The sequence below is a fragment of the Lynx canadensis genome, chromosome A1, assembly GCF_007474595.2.
Source record: "Lynx canadensis isolate LIC74 chromosome A1, mLynCan4.pri.v2, whole genome shotgun sequence".
In the NCBI taxonomy this organism is placed as follows: Eukaryota; Metazoa; Chordata; class Mammalia; order Carnivora; family Felidae; genus Lynx; species Lynx canadensis.
Window position 1 is genome coordinate 19,069,506 of NC_044303.2, and position 22,033 is coordinate 19,091,538.

The 22,033-nt window shown below is 42.8% G+C and overlaps 1 protein-coding gene and 1 non-coding gene across 3 annotated transcripts in view; both read right to left on the reverse strand.

The window, feature by feature from the left end:
- Positions 1–822: 822 nt before the first annotated feature.
- The window catches only part of THSD1 (thrombospondin type 1 domain containing 1), a 28,535-nt gene continuing 7,324 nt past the window's right edge, over positions 823–22,033 (reverse strand). The window contains exons 3-5 of one of the 2 annotated variants that reach the window (XM_030309659.1): positions 20,746–21,711; positions 9,376–9,534; positions 823–2,449 (exon numbers count right to left, since the gene is read on the reverse strand). In XM_030309659.1, the coding sequence (XP_030165519.1) occupies positions 1,080–2,449; positions 9,376–9,534; positions 20,746–21,711 (2,495 nt within the window). In that variant the 3' untranslated portion in view covers positions 823–1,079. The remainder of the gene's footprint in view (positions 2,450–9,375; positions 9,535–20,745; positions 21,712–22,033) is intronic. The other variant, XM_030309667.1, reaches the window with a different exon arrangement.
- LOC115526465 lies at positions 2,942–3,043 on the reverse strand. The gene has a single exon (XR_003972607.1). It is a non-coding gene; the product is annotated as a U6 spliceosomal RNA (small nuclear RNA).

A 22,033-nucleotide genomic window follows, 5' to 3' on the forward strand; every position in this document is an offset into this window, starting at 1 on the left:
CTCCCTCTCTCTCTGCCCCTCCCCCGTTCATGCTCTGTCTCTCTCTGTCCCAAAAATAAATAAACATTGAAAAAAAAAATTAAAAAAAAAAAAAAAAACTTAAGCACTAAAAACAGTCTAGTCTACCTGCTTTCCATATACCTGAGATTAATTCACATACTTTCTGAGTAACATGATAAAGTCATCTTTAGAAACATACACACACTGGTTTCAGAACAACACCCTCTGGGGTCTTGGCTGCCAGTCTGGTCCAGGCACACACGGTCAGAACCTTAATGCCAGTCAGCATCCTTATCAGCATTCACTACCCATGTTCTAGATGATACTCTCTCAGGAGACAATACTTTCCTTTCTAAAATGTATACTCTTTGCTCCGAACAATGAGTATATGAATAGGTCTTCATTTGACTACCTGAACAATCAGCTTCTTATATTATTTATCCAGAGCAGAATCAACTCACCTAATTTGTGTCAAGTCACCAGGACTCTTTGTTGCATAAAAAACATTAAGATATCACCCAACTCTAGCATGAAAGGTTCTTCTGAAATCTCTTGTGGCATCAGCATTTTCTAGGTAGTCTAGTACATACCAGTCAAAATTGACTTGATCTGCCAAACATGAAACTCATTCAGTACTGCCCCTGTAGGAGTCAAATTCTTATTTACAACTTAATAAACAAAGTTAGCTTTGTTCCAGCCCTTATTATAGTTGAGACTTCCAAATTTACTTCATGTCCGACACTGCCAACAAAGTGTTCAAAGCACTTAATACTTACAAGTCACATCTTGTCCTTTCACATCCACATGAGAGACCAAACCCTATTTCACTCTTGTTTAAATTTTATTATTGTGGTTATTAGTAATAAACCAATAGAACTAGGATAACAAAGGGAAACGTTCAAGATAAGTAACTTCTTCCTTATGAATTAAAACACATGCACACACTTGAGTTACTCCCTCCCCACCCAATCCTGATGTACAGACAGCTATACAAAACAGTCCATAGAGCTCTGTGAGCAGCTGCTACCAGGAGCTGGGCAAAGGACCCCAGCTGTATGAAGTCTCAGGCTGATGTGGGTCTAGATGACTAACTTCTCCACACTGAGAGTACTTGTGGTTTCATCCTCTTCATTTGACCCAAAATAGCCCGGGAGGTCCAGCATCCTCTGCTCAGCCTCAGTGAGGCCAAATGACGTATTATCATAGAAGGCAAACTCAGGGTGGGCTGGGAAACTCTGACACTTGTCTTTTCTACCCTGAGAAGGGCTCAGGGGGCTGACCCTCTGGTAGCTGTCTTTGGGGGCAGTGGGGGAAGGCTGCTTCCTTGAGACACTCCTGTGACTGGGGGACGGTCCCCTCCGAGATCTGTGAGGCTCTGTTCTCTCACCTCCTACCACGAAGCTTGCCTGGCTGTCCCCCAGGTCTGGTTTCCTCACGGGCTGCCCCAGGGTGTAGGACTTAGGGGCAGGGCTCAATGGACCTCTGGTTGCACCCGCCCCTTCCGGTTTCTCGGGAAACGGGGCGGCGCCTCGACTGTGAGGCCGAAATCTGTCTTCCGCCTGGTCCCAGGTCCGCGTCCTAGAACTGTAGGCCGGGGCCTGGCGTGGAGTCAGGGTGGACATGCTCCTCTCCCGGAACGGCCGGGCCTGCTTGGCTTCGTGAAAACTAGCGGTCCTCCTGAAGTGGGAGCCCCTGGGGTGGCTCCTCTCCGGCAGCGCCCCTCTGCCGCCCACGTGCCTCGTGGCTGACTTGCGGATCACCGTCTGGCTGGGGCTGACGGCGCAACTGGCCTGACACGCCGGGTGGTCGGGCCTGGAGGGGGGCCTGGCCGCGGCTCCGCCCGCCGGCTGCTCCAGAAACGGGGATTTGATCCTGAACTTGTTTGCCGCGGCTTCGTCTGGGCTTTCCACGTCTAAGGGGGGCACGGCGGCGGCGTCGATGGCCGTGTCTGTCAGGGGACTCTGAGACACGTGGTACACCTTGGTGGTTTCCGTCAGGCCCTTCTTCTTCATCTCCTTCAGCTGCTGCTGGGCCAGGCGGTAGCTGAACAGCGGGGGGATGATCTTCTGGGCGTTGGACTGCACGCTCTCGCTGCCAGAGGCGTCGTCCTCGGGAGCCGCGGGCACACTGCGCCTGTAGGTCAGGGGGATGCCCGCGTCCCCCGGGCCCCCCGCGGGCCCGTCGCCCCCGTCCGAGAAGCTGCCGCGCTGCTCGCTCAGCTCGCAGATGTTCTCCTCGTCCGAGTTCTTCCGGAAGCTGGGGGAGTGGATGGAGTTGTGTCGAGCCGGCGTGCGGCACTTCGGGGTGCGGCCGAACTTCCGCCACAGCGTGATGAGGACGGTGGCGAGGATGATGAACAAGCACAGGGAAATCCCAGTGACGGTCACGATGTTGTTGGACTTCACCGGACCCTGGGGCTGAAGAGGGGATGCACTGGATGGCTGGAAAGCTACAAGACAAGGGAGAGCAAATGTATTCTCTGGTATTGATTCTCTGCGTGGTTTTAAGGTTCTGATTATCTAGCAGTTCTGGGATTTCGGGTCTTAACACACGTATCTCTGCTGGCAGCTTAAACAAAACAAAACAAAAAAACCCAAAAACAGAAACAACAACGACAACAACGACAACAAAACAAACAAAAAACACCAAGGCACACGGAAATGAGGTGAGCAGATAAACCACAATCAGGGGTGACTTCGGGGCTCACTGGCTCCTGCTAACACATGTCTCAAATGTTCCACATAGAAAGCAGCAGCATAAAGAAAGTGTCAGGGTAAGATCAAGATACGGTGAACGCGGGATATCTATAGTTAAATGTACCTTTGAGATGCATATCAGAAAATTCCTATCAAGTATTAAAACCTGACATGCAAAATGATTCAGGTAGGTTGTATCTCAGTTCGCATATCTGAAGAAATTAATAGGTGAAAATAAGTCTTTAGGCAATAGCGAACGCTCCACGAATGTGTGTCATCCTTGCCCAGGGGCCATGCTAATCTCTGTATGGTTCCAATTTTAGTACATGTGCTGCAGAGACAAGCACAAGTCTTTAGGTAATGTAATGCAACTCAAATTTCCCTTCTAATGTCAAACAACTTGCTTTCCTGGTTGAAGCCTCTTCTGCTCACTCTTCTCTTTCCAGCTGTCCTCTCCTCTTGCCTCCTTCTGTGGGGTGTTGATTTGTCTTTTTCTTCCCTGCTGTCTCCAACTGCTTTGTCCCATGGTCATCAAAATGTTTCACCAAGCTTCAGACACCAGCTGGGGCCTCAGCCTGTACTGCCACTGAAATACCCAGGAAACTGAGACCACCTAATGCCACCAGGCCTCCCCTCTCTTACCTCTTTGTCACTGACCACCCTTCAGGGGCCTCCAGTCACCTATCCTGTCCCATTGCCCCCCTAAGTCTTACCACTACCAGCTATGTGTGTCATGTCCATGAACCACTTTCCCACTGCTTCCCTGTCTTTTCTGCTCCCCCCCACCAATGGGATAACCAAACTCCTCGGCATCCAGAAGCTTTCCCTTTGCCTCCTTCCTTGCCTTACTTGAGGGGACTGGATCTCCTGCGGGGCACGGCTTCCCCTGCCCACCCTCTTGTGTGGAAGCTGTGATGCACACTTGTTTATAAGCAAACAAGACCAGCAGCACGGAGTGTTCCTCACTCTTCTCCTTCCTGATTGCCATTTTCAACTGTTTCACCTCTGGATCAAAATTCTACTTAAAAAAAAAAAATTCTCTATGCTGTACTTTTCACTTCCATGACTTATTTATTTTATAACTGTAAAGTCTGTACCTCTTAATCTTCTTTATTTTGCCCATCTGCCCCACTCACCTCCTTTAGGCAACAAGCAGTCTGTTCTCTGTTTAAGAATTAATTTTTTTTTTTTAGATTCTACAAATAAATGATATCAGGTGGTATTTGTCTCACTTATCTTAATACCTCTCCTTTATCCATTCCATCTACTGATGAGCACTTGGGTTGCTTCCATATTTTGGCTATTGTAAATGCTGCTGCAATAAACATAGGGTGCATGTATCTTTTAGAATTAGTGTTAATTTTCTTTGGGTAAATACTCAGTAGTGGAACTACCAGATCATATTTCTATTTTTTAAATTTTTGAAGATCCTTCATAGTATTTCTGCAGTAGCTGCATCAATTTACATTCCTACCAACAGTGCACAAGATGCTCTCTTTTCTCCATATCCTCACCAACACTTACTATTTCTTGTCTTTTTCATACTAGCCATTCTGTCTGCTGTGAGGTGATATCTCATTGTGGTTTTTATTTGTATTTCCCTGATGATGAGTGATCTTGACCATCTCCTCATGGGTCTGTTGGCCATCTGTACGTCTTCTTTGTAAAACTGTCTATTCATGTCCTCTGCCCTTTTTGAATTGGATTCTTTGTTGTTGTTTTTTGTTTTTGTCTTTTCTTTTTTTTTTTTTTGGTGTTGAGTTTTGTCAGTTCTTTATATTTTTTGGATATTCACCCCTTATCAGATATATGCAAATATCTTCTATTCAGTAGGTTGCCCTTTTGTGTTGTTGATGGTTTCCTCTGTTGTGCAGCAAAAGCTTTTTATTTGTAGTCCCAATTGTTTATTTTTGCTTTTGTTTCCCTTGTCTGAGGATAAATATCCATAAATACGTTACTAAGGGTGATATCCAAGGTGTCTTCTACTCTTCTGATGCCCATGCCATCTACCCAGACCATCTGCCTAATGCCCCCTCAACATTGCCATCCTCCAACCTTGTGGCAGCCATCAGTCCCTAGCACCTGGGTCTCAGTCTTCCTTACCATCCTACAGGTAGGCCCAACTGGGCAATGTCAGTGCCCATCCAACATATAAAGCCTTACCATTGTTTGCAGCTGCTCCTCTTCTGAAATACTCAATTTCATAGCCTATTTTCAAGCTATTTTATGAATATTCAATTTCATAGCCTATTTTCTTCTCCTCTCACTCGGCCAATATTATTACACTGGTTTCTCAACCTCACTGCAATTTCTGATTCCCCAACTCATCCATTTATTTTCTCCCCATATGCCAGCCAACTCCTGGCCTCACTTCTCTCCCTACACTTATGACCCATTACATAAACCATTCTCTTACCAATAACCTCTCTCTGACCTTTAGTACTGAGCCATACTCCTTTCCCCGATCTACAGCAAAAGTCCATCCCTAGGTAAACCAAAACGTGAATTACCAGCTGCTGCACCAAGGTGCGGAGCACTGGTGGAGAAAATAACGCACCTGTGTGGGTCAGTGCCTCTGCATACCGACAGCCCCCAACCTCAGCTGCCCACAGCATGGGCAGCATGGGCTCCTAAGCAACTCAATTCTTTCATTGCCTACAAGTTTCACCACTTTTCTCAAGTCCCCTACCAACCCTCCTCCTCAGAATGCCACTGATTCACACAAAAATAGAAGCTATCTGGAAAGTACACCCCCAGCTTCTTTTGCCATTTTCTTCTCCCATGCAGACTTGGGAGCAGCCACACTTCTATTTACTTCTTTCTCTATGGAGTGGAAGAAGTATCTTCCTAGAAAGGTGGGTCCACCACGTGCGCTCGGTCACCCTTCTCCAGGGGGATCAACCCTCTGTACCAGTTCTCTCCAGCTTCTCCCCTATGCAGCTCCGTGCAAACATGCTTAAGCTCTCACTTTAAAAAGACCTTTCTAGAACCCTCTCACTACTGCCACAACCATATCTTATTCCTTGTCCTCCCAGCAAAGCTTAAATAAAGAAGAGTCTATATTTGCTGACTTACTCCTTCCACATCATCACCTCTGAGTCTTGCAACCTGCCTCCAGAATTAGTTTCAGTGAAATAGTTTCTGCTGAGGTCATTAATGATTTAGTAGCTAAATTCAAAAAAATTTAGTCCTGATATTCCTTGACTGCAGTATTGGCTACTTCCCAACACTTCCTGAAACTTTTTCTCTTCTTGGCTTCAACGATAGTACTCACTTAATTTGGAGCAAAGAACATCGACTTTGAAGCAAGGAGATCTAGATCCTATCCTAGCTCCATTAGCTCTACTCTCTCCACCAATGCCCCATCAACACCTTCACTTTCACATGCCCAAGACTCATCCTCTTTCCCCCAGAACCTGGGTCTCATCCAATATATCCAATCTCAAGGAAATGGCTGTCCATGAAGTTGCCAGTACTAGAATCCTGGTTTTAATCCTTGATACTTCCCTCTCCATCACTCTCCACATCCAGAGTCTTTGACCCCTTCCCTCCTCTGCCTCTCCACTGTCATCATTTCATTTTTCACCTGAGTTTTCACCTGAAAAACACTTAACAGGCCTTGCTGATGCCATTCCTACCCCTTCCAATGTATTCTCCATACTATAGCTAAGAGATCCCTCTGAAATACAGGCCAAACCTTGAAAGTCCCTTAGAATCTGGCTCCTACCTACCTGTCTGGGTTCATTTTTACCACTCCGTCTGGTACACTATGCTCTAGATACATTAAACTATTTTCAGTTCTTTGGCTCTTTTAATGTGCCATCTTCTTTCATGTTTTCATCCATTGTTCCCCTTGCTAAATTCCCTTTCTCACTTGGTTCACCTCAGTGACACCTACTCAACTCTCAAACTTTAGCTTAGATATCACCACCTCCAACAAAGAAGTTATTCCCAGCATGGATTTTCACCCCGGAAAGCTTCCATAGTAAGCTGTGGATACTTTTTTCATTGTAGGCTCTACACTGTGCTGTATATTATTCCTGTGTGTCTGCTGAGCTACTATATCCTAAGTGCCTTCCAGATAGGAACAATGCCTTATCTTCATACAGTAAAACCTTGGTTTGTGAGCATAATTCATTCCAGAAACATGCTGGTAATCCAAGGCACTTGTATATCAAGGCAAATTTCAAGGACCATTGGCTCAATTGTGATCATGTGGCATTTGGCATCATGTACTACTCGTACTGCAAGACATTGCTTGTTTATCAAGTTAAAATTTATTAGAAATGTTTGCTCATCTTGTGGAACACTCATAGACGAGTTACTCGCAATCTAAGATTTTACTATATTCCCAACCCCAGTCATAGTAACTTACACATAGCTGGTATCCAATAAATGTTTGATTAATTCATTATTAAAAAGGTAATAGCAAAATGATCAATATCCCACCTGACAGAATGTGGACATATGGCAGTGGATCCTCCCATTCTCAAGTTTGAACGAGATGGTCAAATTAACATAGAACTTGACCAAAAAACATCCTTCAAAGCCAAATAAAACTAAACTCTTAACGAAGTGAACCTGGCTGAATGATGAAAGACTTGTTTCCTGATATCACTTCATTCAAGTACAGTGGCTGCTTACCTCCATGGGGAGCAGCAATTCAATTGCACATCATGGTCGCTTTATTTAGCTGTTATCTTTGACTGTGCTGGCTCCCTTCAAAACCATGGCTGGAGAAAAGCCCAAGAGCTGCTGACCTCACTCCTCTCTGCCTCATCTACTTCCCTCTTTCACTTGAAGTGAAGATTTCCAGATGCTAAGCAGCCTACGGACAGATCTTTACATTTCCAAGGAGTGTGAAATAGATTGAATATGAAGATGAACACTTGGAAGAAATTATCATCTGTATCCACATAAGCATGTATCTGAGGACCTTTTTGCTAATTTATAATTTCTAGTTCCCAAATTTTCCAAAAATCTAGTACAAATTTCTAGTTCCCACCCAATATTAAAGAGTTAAGACAAAAGAACATGAAATAATTCCATATATCCTCAAAATTAATTGCTAATTCCAGGTTGTTGATGCTTCCAGAAAGCTAGACTGGTGCAGAAAGGCAAGGTATTCAAGATAGGTAGCTTAGAAGGGTCAGATCTAATCCTCTGCTTTCTAGCTTTATGGTCTTGGGCAGGTCAGTTATCCTCTCTATGCTACAGAGTCCCAATTAAGTGTGATAATATATTTAAAGTGCTGGCACATAGCAAATGGTCAACAAACCATTTATATCTTGTCACTTCTAAGGTACAGAAGCCAGTGACAATTGATTTGAAATTCAATTGAGTTCATCCATTCATTCACTCATTTATTCCTTCATTATGGAACTCTAGATAGAATATCTTAACACAACATGCCATCCCAGAATTGAGAGGAACAGATATATTTGAAGCTGTGAGCTGTGAGAAAGGAGCTGTGAAAGTGAAGGGGACTTATAAAGAAAGAGTAGACAGAGAATAGAGCCTAGAAAATAATACAAATTATAACTGGAGATAGAACAGATTCAGAGTGGGGTCAAGGGCTTATGAAAGAAGAGGGGCAGGCTAAGGGCTAGCAGAAGAGCTTAAGTCTGAGGAAAATCAGAAGAAAGAACATCCTCAGGATGCTGGAATAAAGGGAACAAGTCTGGCTGGAAAAATGAGACAGCAAAAATGAATTTGTAAGATCACATGTGGGGGACACTGGCCAAGGTGTTGCCACGTGCCTGTGGTTTTTGCTTAAAGATGCTCTGAGATCCAAACACAGAAAAAAATCTAACTCCCCCAGATCTTAAGGGACAAAGAACTAGGGATGGTTTTCTAACCTGGAATTGGAGAGTGGAAGAAGTCAGGACTTGACAGAAGGACTTTATCTAAGGGTCAGGACCAAAGCAAAGGCTGTCAAATTAAATGGGGGGGCTGTTTGTAGATCAGTAGGTGAGATGGTGTGTGGAAAGAACAAGGATTAGTATTACTGTAACCTGTAGCAAATGAATGGAATTCAACTCCATAAGCTGAAGCACACCTAACCGAGCTTGTCAGCATTACATCTATAAACCATTCATATCAAAACTCACTGAACACCCACGAGTGCCTTCAAGATGCTGAGAGGATGACAGAAAGGCCAGTCTCTAGGTGATGACAAGAAGAAATCTCCCCACCTTCTCCTCCTGAATAGGGGTAATAAAGAGGAAATGTAAGGCCATTCAGGGATAAGACAGGGTGACTTGACCCATTTTGACAAATAACCGTCTATATGGTCCCCTTGAGCTTCTCTGAGATGATGAGAAAAAGCATTTTTTACATGTTCTTCCACAATTTTAGCAGGAAGAAGTAAAGGATAGATAAGAAAACAAAAGCACAACCAAAAATACCTCAGGAAGAAAAGATCATCCCTCCTATTTTTGTATTTTTAAAAATGATTTCCTTGTCATTTCCCTGTCTTCCATAGTGTGAAATCCCCCGCCATCTCACTGGCCAGCTACTGCCAGTCATAGAAAAACTACTGAGTATAGCCTTAGTAAAGCCAGCAGCAATAACAGAGTGTCAATGAGTCCACCTCTGAACTCAGGTTGGTGATTTTCAGGCAGGTCTAGGTTCAACAGTCCCTCTGTGGAGAGATTCCCGAAGAAAGAAGAATACCTACCAGCACACTCCTCCAGGGAACACAGGGAGGTCTCCGAGGACATTCCAGGGCAGCCAGGTCTGGAGGGGAAGGAAGTCAGGCACACGCGGCGTCGCTCTCTGACACCATCCCCACACGTGGCACTACACTGGCTCCACGGCTGCCACAGTCCCCAAGTTTCTGCAAGGACATTAGCCATGCTTTTAATGCTAGTTCATTTGAGAATCAGAATTTAACTGTACCCAAATGAAGCAGCAAACTCAAATCTCAGGCCTTGAAAAGTCAGTAAATAAAAATATCCCCAAAGATGCGGAAAGCTGGAAAGAGTGTGTAACCACCCTTAAAACAAAGGAAAGCTGTATAATTTACAAAATATTAACCTTTTTGGAACTCATCAGAGAGCAAAGGTCACAGGACAACCAAATGGCCTGAAGGAAACACAGCCTCCTCTAAGGCAAGACAGGATGCAAACCTTGCTTCCTGAGATAGATACCAGGCCTCATAAAAGCTAGTGGAAAGAAGTCATCTGAAAACATATGAACTGCTAGAAGCCTAGTGTGGGCTAGCATGAGAATATAGAATCCCTGGGAGCCACATATCCAATGGGAATTTGTACCCACTTGCAGGTTCTTCATGGATCTCATCAAATGCTCACAAGAAGGACTGAGGGTAAGTGCAAGGCCAGAGAGGGCCTTCCTTTTAGTTCAGGCCTGAGGATAGAAGGAGTGGCACTGTGGGAAAGACAAACCTCATGTGGATTCTCCTCCCCATCTGCTCTACCAACAAAAGCCTCAACCACTGGGGGGAAAGCAGCAGCCCTGTCACTTTAAGGGCACCAGTTGAGACACAATACTGCTAAGGAATGCAAAAAGAAGGAAATCCTTCACCCCTGAAGAGGAGCAGAAAATATACTGAGTCCAGACTATTAGAGAGCTTCCACCACTGAAGAGAGGCAAGATCAAGAAGGCCCCATCCCTGAGACTCAGGGGCACAGCATTTATCTAAGACTGAGGATGAAATGGAACAAGAAAAAGCTCTCCAGCTCCCATCACCCAAGCCCTACCCTGCACCATGCTAGCAATTTCCAAGTATCACTAATAACAACCCACTGCTAGAGCAGGGGCAAGAGCGACAGATGACAACCTCTCTTGTGTGCAGGCTCAAGCCTAAAGCTGAGGGTGGAGAAGCCTGGCAAGCCAACTCCTACCCTAACTGCAAAGTAACATTAGAAAATTCTGAACTCTATCATGTACTGAGGATGGCCATAGCAACAGCACAAACCCAAACACAGCTTAATTCCTTAGTGCACTGACCCAATCCCCACACTAATGGCCTAGCAAAAATAGGGTATGCCCATTTCCCCACATAAGTACTATTTATTGTTGTCTACAGTTCTAAATAAGATGTGCAACTTTCAACCAAAAATTATGAGACACACAAGCAGCAAGAAAAAAACTACCAATAAATAAAGTAATCAAGAGAACCAGACCCAAATGTGATCCAGGTATTAGAACTATCAGAGAGAGAAGTTAAAATACTATGATTAACATGAAAGACTTTAGTGGAAAGGTAAACAAGATGAATAGATAAAAATTTTCATTAGAGAGTTATAAACTAAGAAGAGGTGAATGGAATGCTAGAAATGAAAAACACAGAACAAAGATGAAGAATGCCTTCTAGAATGCTCATAAGTAGACTTACTGAGGAAAGAAACAGTAAATTTAATATAGGTCAATAGAAATCACTCAAACTGAGACACAAAGATTAAAAAGAGAGAGTGGGGGTGCCCGGGTGGCTCAGTTGCTTGAGTGTCTGACCTTGGCTCAGGTCATGATCTCATGGTTCGTGGGTTTGAGCCCCATGTCAGGCTGTGTGCAGACATGCTCAGCCTGCTTCAGATTCTGTGTCTCCCTCTGTCTCTGCCCTCCCCTGCTTGCACTCTGTCTCTGTCTCTCTTGAAAATAAAACATTTTTAAAAAATAAAAAAATTAAATTAAAAAAATAAAAAATAAAAAGAGAGAGTGAATAAAACAGAATGGAATATCCAAGATCTGGGGGACAATATCAAATAATCTCTTGCTCATGTTATTAGAATCCCAGAAGAGAAAAAGAGAATCAAAAAATGACCAAGAATTTTCCAAAATTAATGAAATATACTAAGCTCTATCCAAGATGCTCAGAAAACATCAGGCAGAATAAACACAAAAAAGCAAATAAACAAAAAGAAGTTAGACACACTATATTTAAACTGATAAAAACAAACAAACAAACAAAAAAAACTTTTAAGGCTGTGGGAGGAGGGAAGGTGGAAGGAGCAAACACATTGTATATGGAAGAATAAAGATGAGAAATTGAGCAGACTTCTTGTCGTGTAATCCAAGGATAGTGGAGTAGTATCTCTAAAGTAATGAAAGAAAAAAAAAAAAGACCAATCCAAAATTCTTCCAAAAATTAAGGAGAAATAAAGATTTAGACAAACAAAAATCAACAAAATTAATTACCAGCAGACCCTCACTATAAGAAATGTTAATAGAAAATCCTTCAGGCAGAAGGAATATGATACCAGAAAAAAAACTGTGTCTGTACAAAGAACTGAAAAGTGCTGGAAATGGCATTTATAAAGGTAAAAATAAAACTCATTTTTTCTTATTTTTAAATGCTCTAAACTATAACTGCTAAAGAATACTAGTACTATGTATTCAGAGCATATATAAAGTAAAATGTATGACAATAATCACACAAAGAATGGGAGTAATGAATTGGGAGTGTACTATTAATAAGGTCCTTATACTACATGTGAAGCAAAACATTATTACTCAAAGGTAGATCAAGAATAATTAAAGATATATATTGTAAACTCCAGGACAACCACAAAAAACATTTTAAGGTATAAACAATAAACCAACAGTGTGGTTAAACTAACTCATAAAAAATATTCAATTAACACAAAAGAAGGCAGAAATGAGGAAAAAGAAACAAAGAACAGAAGAAACAGAAAACTACCAAGATGACAGATCTTAATCTAACCAAATAATGGTTACACTAAATATAAATAATCTAAACACACCTCTTAAAAGATAGAGATTGTGAGATTGGGTAAAAAAGCATGACCTAATTATATGTTACTTAAAAGAAACTCACTTAAAACACTAATTCAAAAAGATATATGCATTCCAATGTTTACTGCAGCATTATTTACAATACCCAAGATATGGAAGTAACCAAAGTGTCCATTGATAGATGAATGGATAAAAAAGATGTAAGGTAGGTACACACACACACACACACACACACACACACACACACAGGAATAATACTCATCCACAAAAAAGGATGAGATCTATAGGGCAAAAAAGGATGGACCTATAGGGCATTATGCTAAGTGAAATAAGTCAGACTGGGAAAAATAAACACTATATGATTTCACTCATATGTGGAATCTAAAAAACAAATGAATAAACAAACAAAAAGCAGAACTAGATGTATAAATACAGAAACAACCTGATGGTTGCCAGAAGGAAGGGGGTGATGAGATGGGAAAAATGGATGAAGGGAAGTGAGAAATACAGGCTTCCAGTGAAGAAATGAGTAAGTCATAGGAATAAAAGGCACAACACAGAGAAAATAGTCAAAGACATTGTAATAGCATCATATGGTGACAAATGGTAGTCACACTTGTGTTGAGCTAAGCATAACATATAGAGAAGTTGAATCACTATGTTGTACACCTGAAACTAGGTAACATTGTGTGTCAACTATACTCAGTTAAAAATTTTTTCACTAAAAAACTTACTTTAAATATTAAATACATAAATAGGTTAAATATTAACAGTTGGGAGAAGTTAAACCCATGAACATTCATTAACAGAAAACTGGAGTAACGATATTAGCATCAGACAAGGTAGACTGCAGAACAAGGGATACTACCAGGAATAAGAGGGACATTATTACATAATGATAAAAGGGTTAATCTAGAAAGGAGTCTTAACAATCTTAAATGGGGGTGCACCTACCACCAGAGCTTCAAATTCATACCAAATATTCCCAGAACAGTTTAATGACTGACACATGCAAGCATCTCTTCCAAGCATCTATGTAATCACTGCCAGATAGAATAATTAAGTAGTCTCCCACAAAAAATTGTTCTAAGACCCTTCTCTATCAGTACCCATCCAACCTCAAGACCCAGGTCATACCAACCCTGGGCACCAAAACACCCTCTGTATAAAAGTCTTTCTTCATCATTTATGGACAAAAGTTCAATACATTCACAGGTATATAAAGCACTAGGAAAACATAAGAACACATAGGGCAGATACATTCTCAGGTAATCCAAGTGGTGCAATCTTTGAAATGAGTCATGGAGTATGAGCTCTTTAAAGCAATTAAAAGTCTCTGGGATTTTCACAAGAGTGGGAGCATTACAAACCACAACCCTGGACCAACATCAACTGAGGTGTGGTAATTATGTTCCATCCAGAGGTCCAACTGAACACAATATTGGTTCTGTGTCTCCAGATTACACTGCAGCTCCTCAAATGGAAGAACAATAAGCCAGCTTTGTCCTTAAGCTACAGAGCTATTCAGACACTAAGCCCCTCGTGCCTGCAAAGCTTTGGGACTCTCATATTAAAATCTCTTGAATTAAAGTATGGTGATTTATTTTTGAAAAATCAACTGGGAATTCCACTACTGAGAAATCTAAACTGAAAACTAAGTCAGTGCATAGTTTATCCTTCTCTTATGCTCATATTTAAGACCACAAAAGGTAGAATTACAAATGCTAATAATCTTTTGTAAACTCTCATTTACTTTACATGAATATAATTTATTTAATATATAAAGTTATTTGTCAAACTAAAAACAAAAATTCCACTAGTAGTGGCCAGGAAAAAAAAAATCAAAGTTTTAATAAAAGCATGAATATTATTGTCAAAAATTTCATGTTTATAGAAGCACTTTCAACAATAGCCAAATTATGGAAAGAGCCTAAATGTCTCTCCATCAATTGACAAATGGATAAAGAACATGTGGTTTATATATACAATGGAATACTACTTGGCAATGAGAAAGAATGAAATCTGGCCATTTGCAGCAACATGGATGGAACTGGAGGGTATTATGTTAAGTGAAATAAGCCAGACAGAGAAAGACAAATACCATATGTTTTCACTTCACTCATCTGTGGATCTTGAGAAACTTAATGGAAGACCATGGGGGAGGGGAAGAGGGAAAAAAAAAGGCAAATCACAAGAGAGGGAGGGAGGCGAACCACAAGAGACTCTTGGATACTGAGAACTGAGGGATGATGGGGGTGGGGGAGAGGGGAAAGTGGGTGATGGGCATTGAGGAAGGCACTTGTTGGGATGAGCACTGGGTGTTGTATGGAAACCAATTTGACAATAAATTATATAAAAACAATCTTCATTTTGAAATGTTGTGTCTTTTTCCCTTGGAAGTAAAATCATGGTTTGTAGGACAATCAACAAAAAGTAAACATTTAGGCTACATCTTATGTCCTTTAATTTTAAGCCACAGTAATCAAACAGGAACATAGGAAATCAATCAAAGCAATTAACAAATTTAATCAGGCAAAAATTTTTAATGCTTTAAGTAATTCTGTCTGTTCCCTGAAGATTTCTACCAATAACTTTGAGGGAAATACTAGGCTAAATGAAAAGTCATTAGATAAATGTAGTTCGTGTTTTAGAAATAAAGAGCAAGATGATCAATATTTCGAATACTTTTCATGAATGAAAGCTGTTTTGTTTTGTCCTGGTTAGATGTCCATACATGCACTCACACTACATAACAAACCTGTTTGGCTAGCATAAATACCTTTCAGGCTACTACAGAGGATATTAATTCTGAATGAGCAAAATTTGTCTGGAATAGGAAAAGGGAAATTTGTTTCCACCCCTCAAGACTATCTGAAAGAATACAGCCCATGAAATATTCACAACTGGAAGACATTTTGCTCAAGAAACTAAAGCAACTAAACAAAACACGCTTACAAAAAAAGTTCTTTAGGGGCGCCTGGGTGGCTCAGTCAGTTGAGCGTCTGACTCTTGGTTTCAGCTCAGGTCATGATCTCACAGTTTGTGGGCTCAAGCCCCACAATGGGCTCACATCAGGCTCTGCGATGACAGTGCAAAGCCTTCTTGGGATTTTCTTTCTCCCTCTTTCTCTGCCCCTCTCCCACTTGTGCTCTCTCTCTCTCTTTGATAAATTTAAAAAATAAACATTAAAAAAAAGACATTAGCTTTAAGAAGAAAGAAAGAAAGAAAGAAAGAAAGAAAGAAAGAAAGAAAGAAAGAAAAGAAAGTTCTCTAGACAAGAGTAACTAAAAGCAACAGATGGAGCAAAGGCACCTGGATAAGCAGTTCAGACTTTCTGTGCACAGAACAAGGCTCATTTATATTGGCCAAATCATGCTTGTGGGTTCCAAAGTGGGTTATGTGTGTTTCAAGAGGGGTGGACAGCACAAGACAAACCAGTGAGATGAGAAAATAGTATAACTTTTTTCAATTTAAACATTTTACATTATTTAATACATGAATTGACAGTTGATTATATGGGAGGCAGTGAAGAATAATGGTAAAAGCCAGTCAACCATTAGTAGTGGTTAAGACACTTAACCACCAATTGAGCTCAGGCAAGTTACTTATTTTGTGCTTCTATTTCTTCATCTATAAAATTGACAAAATTATAAGCCTAACTAATAGGGTTGTTATGAAGATTAAACAGGTTAACATTTATAAATCACTCAGAACAGTGCCTGGTTACAAAGTAATCACTATATAAACATTAGCTTTATTATGTCAGATGATCGCACACAGGATGTCAGATATCCTACAGGATATTCCTAAGGAATCCCAAAAGAAGAGTTTATTCTTGGAAGGATTTACATATTCATTCACTTTCAAAGAATATGGAGTAGTGCAGCATCTAGGGGTCTACTTACATGAATTTTTACAACTGTATTTTCTAGCTTTAGGTAAACTAACTCCCAAAGTGGACAAGTAGCTTAAAGAAGATTCTGGCGGAGAATTAAAGATAATGCACAACGTGCAAACAGGAAGGAACTGACAGGGTTGATAGTTCTGTCCTTGGTAAAAAGCTCTTGTTCAGTCATTATGAAAGAAAAACTATACCATTTAATCACAGAAACAAGAAGATGACCTAAAAATTAAATTATCAAGGAAACTATAAATATATACACTTTTTATTTACCAAAAAAAAAACTAAGTTAAAAAAAGTTATGTGACTATGACTTCATATCCTCTATCATTCATTATCAACTTTTACCCTAAATTTATATACTCCCGTCTGAAACGGGATGTTGGGCAGATGTGCTCAGAATTTAGGATTTCTCAACTTATTTTTGTAAGTTATTACAGTGCTATGCCAAGATTACTAACACTCCCCTACCAGGATCTCAGGCAGCATCCCATAGCCAAACACATTAACATTTCTGCAGAGAAAAATATGAACATTCACATCAAGTAGGATTAATGAAGATCATGAATAATTTTTGGTTAAATGCAGCACATCTATTTTGCATTTCCTGTAAACTGTTATTTACTTACTATCTTCAGGTCTGAAGATATATTTGGAAAAAGAGACAGACATGTCAAACACATTACTCCATTGTCCAAAGGAACTAGTAAGAAATTCAGTGGAGGCAGCAGCTCACACAAGTCATGGTGGGTTCAATGGGGTCCCTAAATGATACCATTTACCAAAAGAAAAAAAAAAGTCAGCTGCCAATTTAAGTGGAAAATGAAAAGAAGAGAACTCGATTCAGTCATACATTTTTTACACTAAAACCAGGGAAGGCACTGAGGTCCCCATTACTAGCATAAATGTAAGTGATTAGCCGGAGTCTCCTTCCTTCTGCCCCTCTCCAGTGTCTTCTCCCTGCTTCTGTGGGGAAAACTCAGTCTTTAAACGAGCAGAAGAATCAGCGGGAACCCCAACAGCTGGGAGAACCACAAGGTAGACCTCCTGCTCCCAGTGTTTTTAATCAAATGGCTCAAATGTCTTTATATCCCTTGGTTTGTTTCCACTAAATTCAATTAGACTTTTTTTTCTCTTAACTTCTTTTGAAAAGGCAAGCGTAGCTTGAATGATTAAATTAGCTTAATATAATTTTTCTTTGCTAATATCTGGACCGGCCACATTTGCATTCAATTTTCACTTGAATAAAACATGTATTGAACAGCTATTAAAGTGCCAGACCTACTAAGTGGGCCAAATAAATATCATAAATAGCTTCATGGCAGCGCAAGTTGGCTTTTCCCACCAAATGAGCTTCCCCCATGAGAGTGAGGGTGGGCATAAGGCTGTGGGCGGGGGGAGAAAGACACTGAACAAACCACGACAGAAATGATCAATGCCATGAAAGAGGAATGAAGGATGCCGTGCCAGCTTACGGCAAGGGAATTTAGCGAGTTTAGGGTCAAGGAAGAGTGACCCAAGTGAGGACTTGGGAGACAGGTTAACGTCAACCAGGTGAAGGTGGGAGGAGGCTCCCGCCCAGGGATGGTGACTGTGGGTTGGGCAGCCCGGCTACAGAGGGCCCTGCGGATTCTCATCCTCATATCCAGTGAGGTAACTGACAGTTTGATTTTAAGCGGGGGAACAACCTCAGCAGACCTGAGTTTTACATAATCTCTCTGGCTGCAGTGAGAGAACGAAGTGGACAGTGGAGGGAGCTGGAATCGATTAGGAATCTGTTGCAATAGGTTAGCTAAGGGATGACAGAGGTTTAAACCAAGTGGTATCCGCAGAATTGGGGAGACGTGGAGAGATTCAGACACCGAGGAGACAAAACTCATAGGACTTGGTGATTTATTACTTATAGGAGGTGAAGGAGAAGCGGAAGACTCCTGGGCTTCCGGTCTGAACAATGAAAGGGGTGGCGGAGGCCTTACCGAGGAGCAGGTTTAGGGGGTAAGATGATGAGTCGAATTCTAGGTATGTGGCTTTTGAGAGAGATGGGAGACCCGTGAGGGGTGACAGCTGTGCAGCAGCACTTAGATGCAGGGCAGGGATGCCAGTCTGGAGTCACTGGCATCAGGATGGTAATCACCTAGTGGGTGTGTAAATAGTATAAGGCGCAGAAGTCCAGGGGCGCCTGGGTGGCTCAGTCGGTTAAGTGTCCGACTTTGGCTCGGGTCATGATCTCATGGTTTGTGAGTTCGAGCCCCCCATCAGATTCTCTCCTGACAGCTCAGAGTGGAGCCTCCTTCGGATTCTGTGTGTCTCTCTCTCTGCCCCTCCCCCACTCACGCTCTGTCTCTCAAAAATAAACATTAAAAAAAAAAAAAAAAGGCGAGGAAGTCCAATAGTTAACGGATGAGACCAGGTGGCAGAACTGGCAGGCGAAGGAGACCATGAAGGAACAGCCAGGCAGGTGGGAGGTAAGCGAGGCGAGTGTGAGGTCACGGAACCAAGGTCAATGAAGACACAGGCTGCAAAGCGCCCCTGGGTTTTGGGACCTTGGAAGTCATGCACTGGCTGCTTTAGTGAGAGCATTTTCAGGGGAGGAATGTGGCTTAGACGTGGGCTGAAAAGTGCACGTGAGGTGAGGAAATACACCGCAGTGTATAGGTGACTTTTTCAAGAACCTGGGCTATAAAAGGAAGGAGAGAGAAAGACGGTATTATGTGGGGGAGAACCAGGGGATGAGGGGTGGTGTTGGCTGTATTTTTAGATAAGAGAATTAAGCATATTTCAAAGCTGTTGGGGAGAAGCCCATCAAGGGACAGTTAGAGACAGAAGAGGGAGAGGGGATCAGGATCAACAGAGGATTCCTGATATGAGCAAAGACACTGGGGTCCACAGCAGAGGGCAAGGTTGACCTCGCACTGGAGGAGTGACACTTCTTCCATGGTGGTGACAAAGGAGGACCGATGGCTGCAGGTGCACAGATATTTTAGTGGGAGGGTGAGGTGGCTCGTACCAGATGGCTGCCAGCTGCCCTGTGTGGCAGGAGACAAACTCAGCTCTGAGAGTCAGCCATGGGGCAGGGGTTGAGGTCTGAGGGGGCGGTGTTCTAGAGAACGGGAGCAGCGCTGGCCAGGGTAGCATGGTGGGCCCGGCTGAGGAGGGAGGTGCAACCCACTCCCAGTGCCCCTGTCTCCCGGGTGTGACCTTCTCGTCCAGCCTCCATGCAGTGCGCAGGCAGCTGGATTCGTGCATCAGAAGGATAACAGGGCACAGGAGTTTAGGGTATTGGTAGGAGAGAGATGAAACGGGCCATAGAATCTAGGCTGGACAGAGAGGTAAGTGCAAGCAGAGAAGTGACCACAGGGTGCAGAGAAAGTCAAAGGAAATGAGCTTCCAAGGAGAGAAAGTGGGTGAATTTGGAGCAAGAAACACTTGGGGTTCCAAAGCCAGACGCTTGGGCCCTCAGGGTGCATGGAGCTTAGTGGGGATGAAGACGTAAGCAAACGGGACAATCCCTGCCGCGTGATTCTCTTGCCAAGACCAGGCCTGCACCCAGGAAAAGGAAAAGAAATGCAAAGAGGAGCATGGGGCATGGATGGAATGGTAATAACCCCACTTCTTTGTGATTAGGTAGGGCATTATGCAAAGAATTTCGAATCTGAACTTTTGGGAAATCTTGCTTTGAAATCTCACTTCTAAAGAAACTCATTCCTGTAAATGAAAGATGTAACAGGAAAGAGACATGATCCGCTAGAGGAAGCCAGAAGTTAACTACATACAATTTGAGATTTAGCTTTGAAGTCTGCTCTTACCTGCCATGGATTTGCCATATGATGTAATAATAGAACTTTTTTAACTATAATGCACAGCAGCTAAGGTTTATTGGAAGCACCTGGTCCCTATATGCCAGACACAATGCGGACAACCGTGCACATGTATTTCACTGAATTCTCACAACTCTGAGGCAGAAACCATTATTATCCCCGTTTTACTAATGGGGAAACTGAGACCTAGAGAGGTAAGCAGGCAGCTGGGTCTGCTTATCATTACTCCTAGTTTTTCAGATAAGGATGGACAATGCCATTTGCGACATTATGAGAAGGGAACCATAACAACAATGGTACAGCTCACCTAAATTCAAAATAATAATTTTCACTGCATGAATGCACCAGTTTGGTTAAAAATTTTTTGAAATCTCAATACCAACCCGGGGGTCTAGGCGGCCCTTTCGGTTAAGCAACGGACTTCAGCTCAGGTCATGATCTTGTGGTTTGTGAGTTCAAGCCCCACATCAGGCTCCGTGCTGACAGTGCAGAGCCTGCTTGGAACTCTCTGTCTCTCTCTCTCTCTCTGTCCCCCTGCCCCTCCGCACCTTGCATGCGCGTGCTCTCTCTCAAAATAAATAAATAAACTTAAAAACAAAATCTCAATACGAACCTATGTTTCTCTGGATTAGCATGCACTCCCTCTCCTTTGTGGAAAAATGGCTTCTGCTTGAAACGCCAAAGTCAAAGCAGTATTTATTCCTCCCCATGTCAAACAAAGTGCAGTTGAATACTGTTCTCCTCTCTCCCAAGGTCAGGCTGTTTTCAGCCAGCCGAATGGTCCCTTCCCCAGGGCGTCTGGGGGCCTCCTTGAAGACCCCGATCACTCCTTGGACGAAGACGCACGGGGGAGGCAGCACCATCACCTCCACTGCCGACTCACACGTGAGTTCCGGCACCGTCACCAGTTTGTATCCAAATTTCTGGGCCAGGTCAATGGGTCCCGTGGAGGTAATGACCGAGTCTTGGCCGAGCAGCTTCAGCACCACAGTGACGTAGGCTTCCGGCCCCACGGGTGCACAGCCAAACTCAACCCACTGACCTTGAGAGAGTTGTGTCCTCTTGCTGGTTCTTATCTCCAGCGGCTGTCCTGGACTCGTTCTTGCCTCGGGAAGACTGTTGGTAAAGATGACATCCACCAAGATGTCAGGTTGGTCCGCAGGGAATGAGCACAGTGGTTGACTGGTAAAAAGGCCCACCTGGAAGGTGCCTTCTGCTGCCCTGGATGTCCTATTCAGGTCAACATGAAAGACAGGCCATTCCACCTTGAGAAAGGCACTTTGCTCCCACAGGTGGACTGGAGTGCTGTTGTCTGCCGCTTCTGGAGTCATGGTGAACCAGTAGTCCCCCGCCTCCTTGAAGTAGAAGCATTCGAACTCCAGTGTTCCCCGGGACTGGTTGGTCAGGAGGTATTTGGTGGTAACAGTCTGATTGGTGTTGGCCTCCAACAACAGGATAGATACATTCCTCAGCGTCCCATTAGCCCCACTGACATACTGGAAACCCACCGATACTGTATTGTTGCTTAGTGCTACATGGCCGGGCTTTCCCAAGAGGAGGTATTCAGCTTCTGCAAGAACTGAAATGAAATGGTGAGAATTGGTTTTACAAAGGGATCTCTGAGCAGCACTGTTGGAGACATCAAAGAAAGCAGCACTTTAAACATAAGAGAAGCGTGAAACTCAGCCAAAGGGTGCGTGAGTGATGCTGAGTGCGGATTCTGTTAGTTGGGCACCTGCACTGTTTTCATTCTAAAGTGGCTCTGCACGTTCATCCTCTTTCATGGTTATGCTTAAAACAAGGAATTAGAGATAAATACCCTGAATTCACCGCATTCAGCAAAGCAACACATCTGCAATGAAAAGCTATAAAGCGAGAGTAACAATTGATCATTCTCAAGA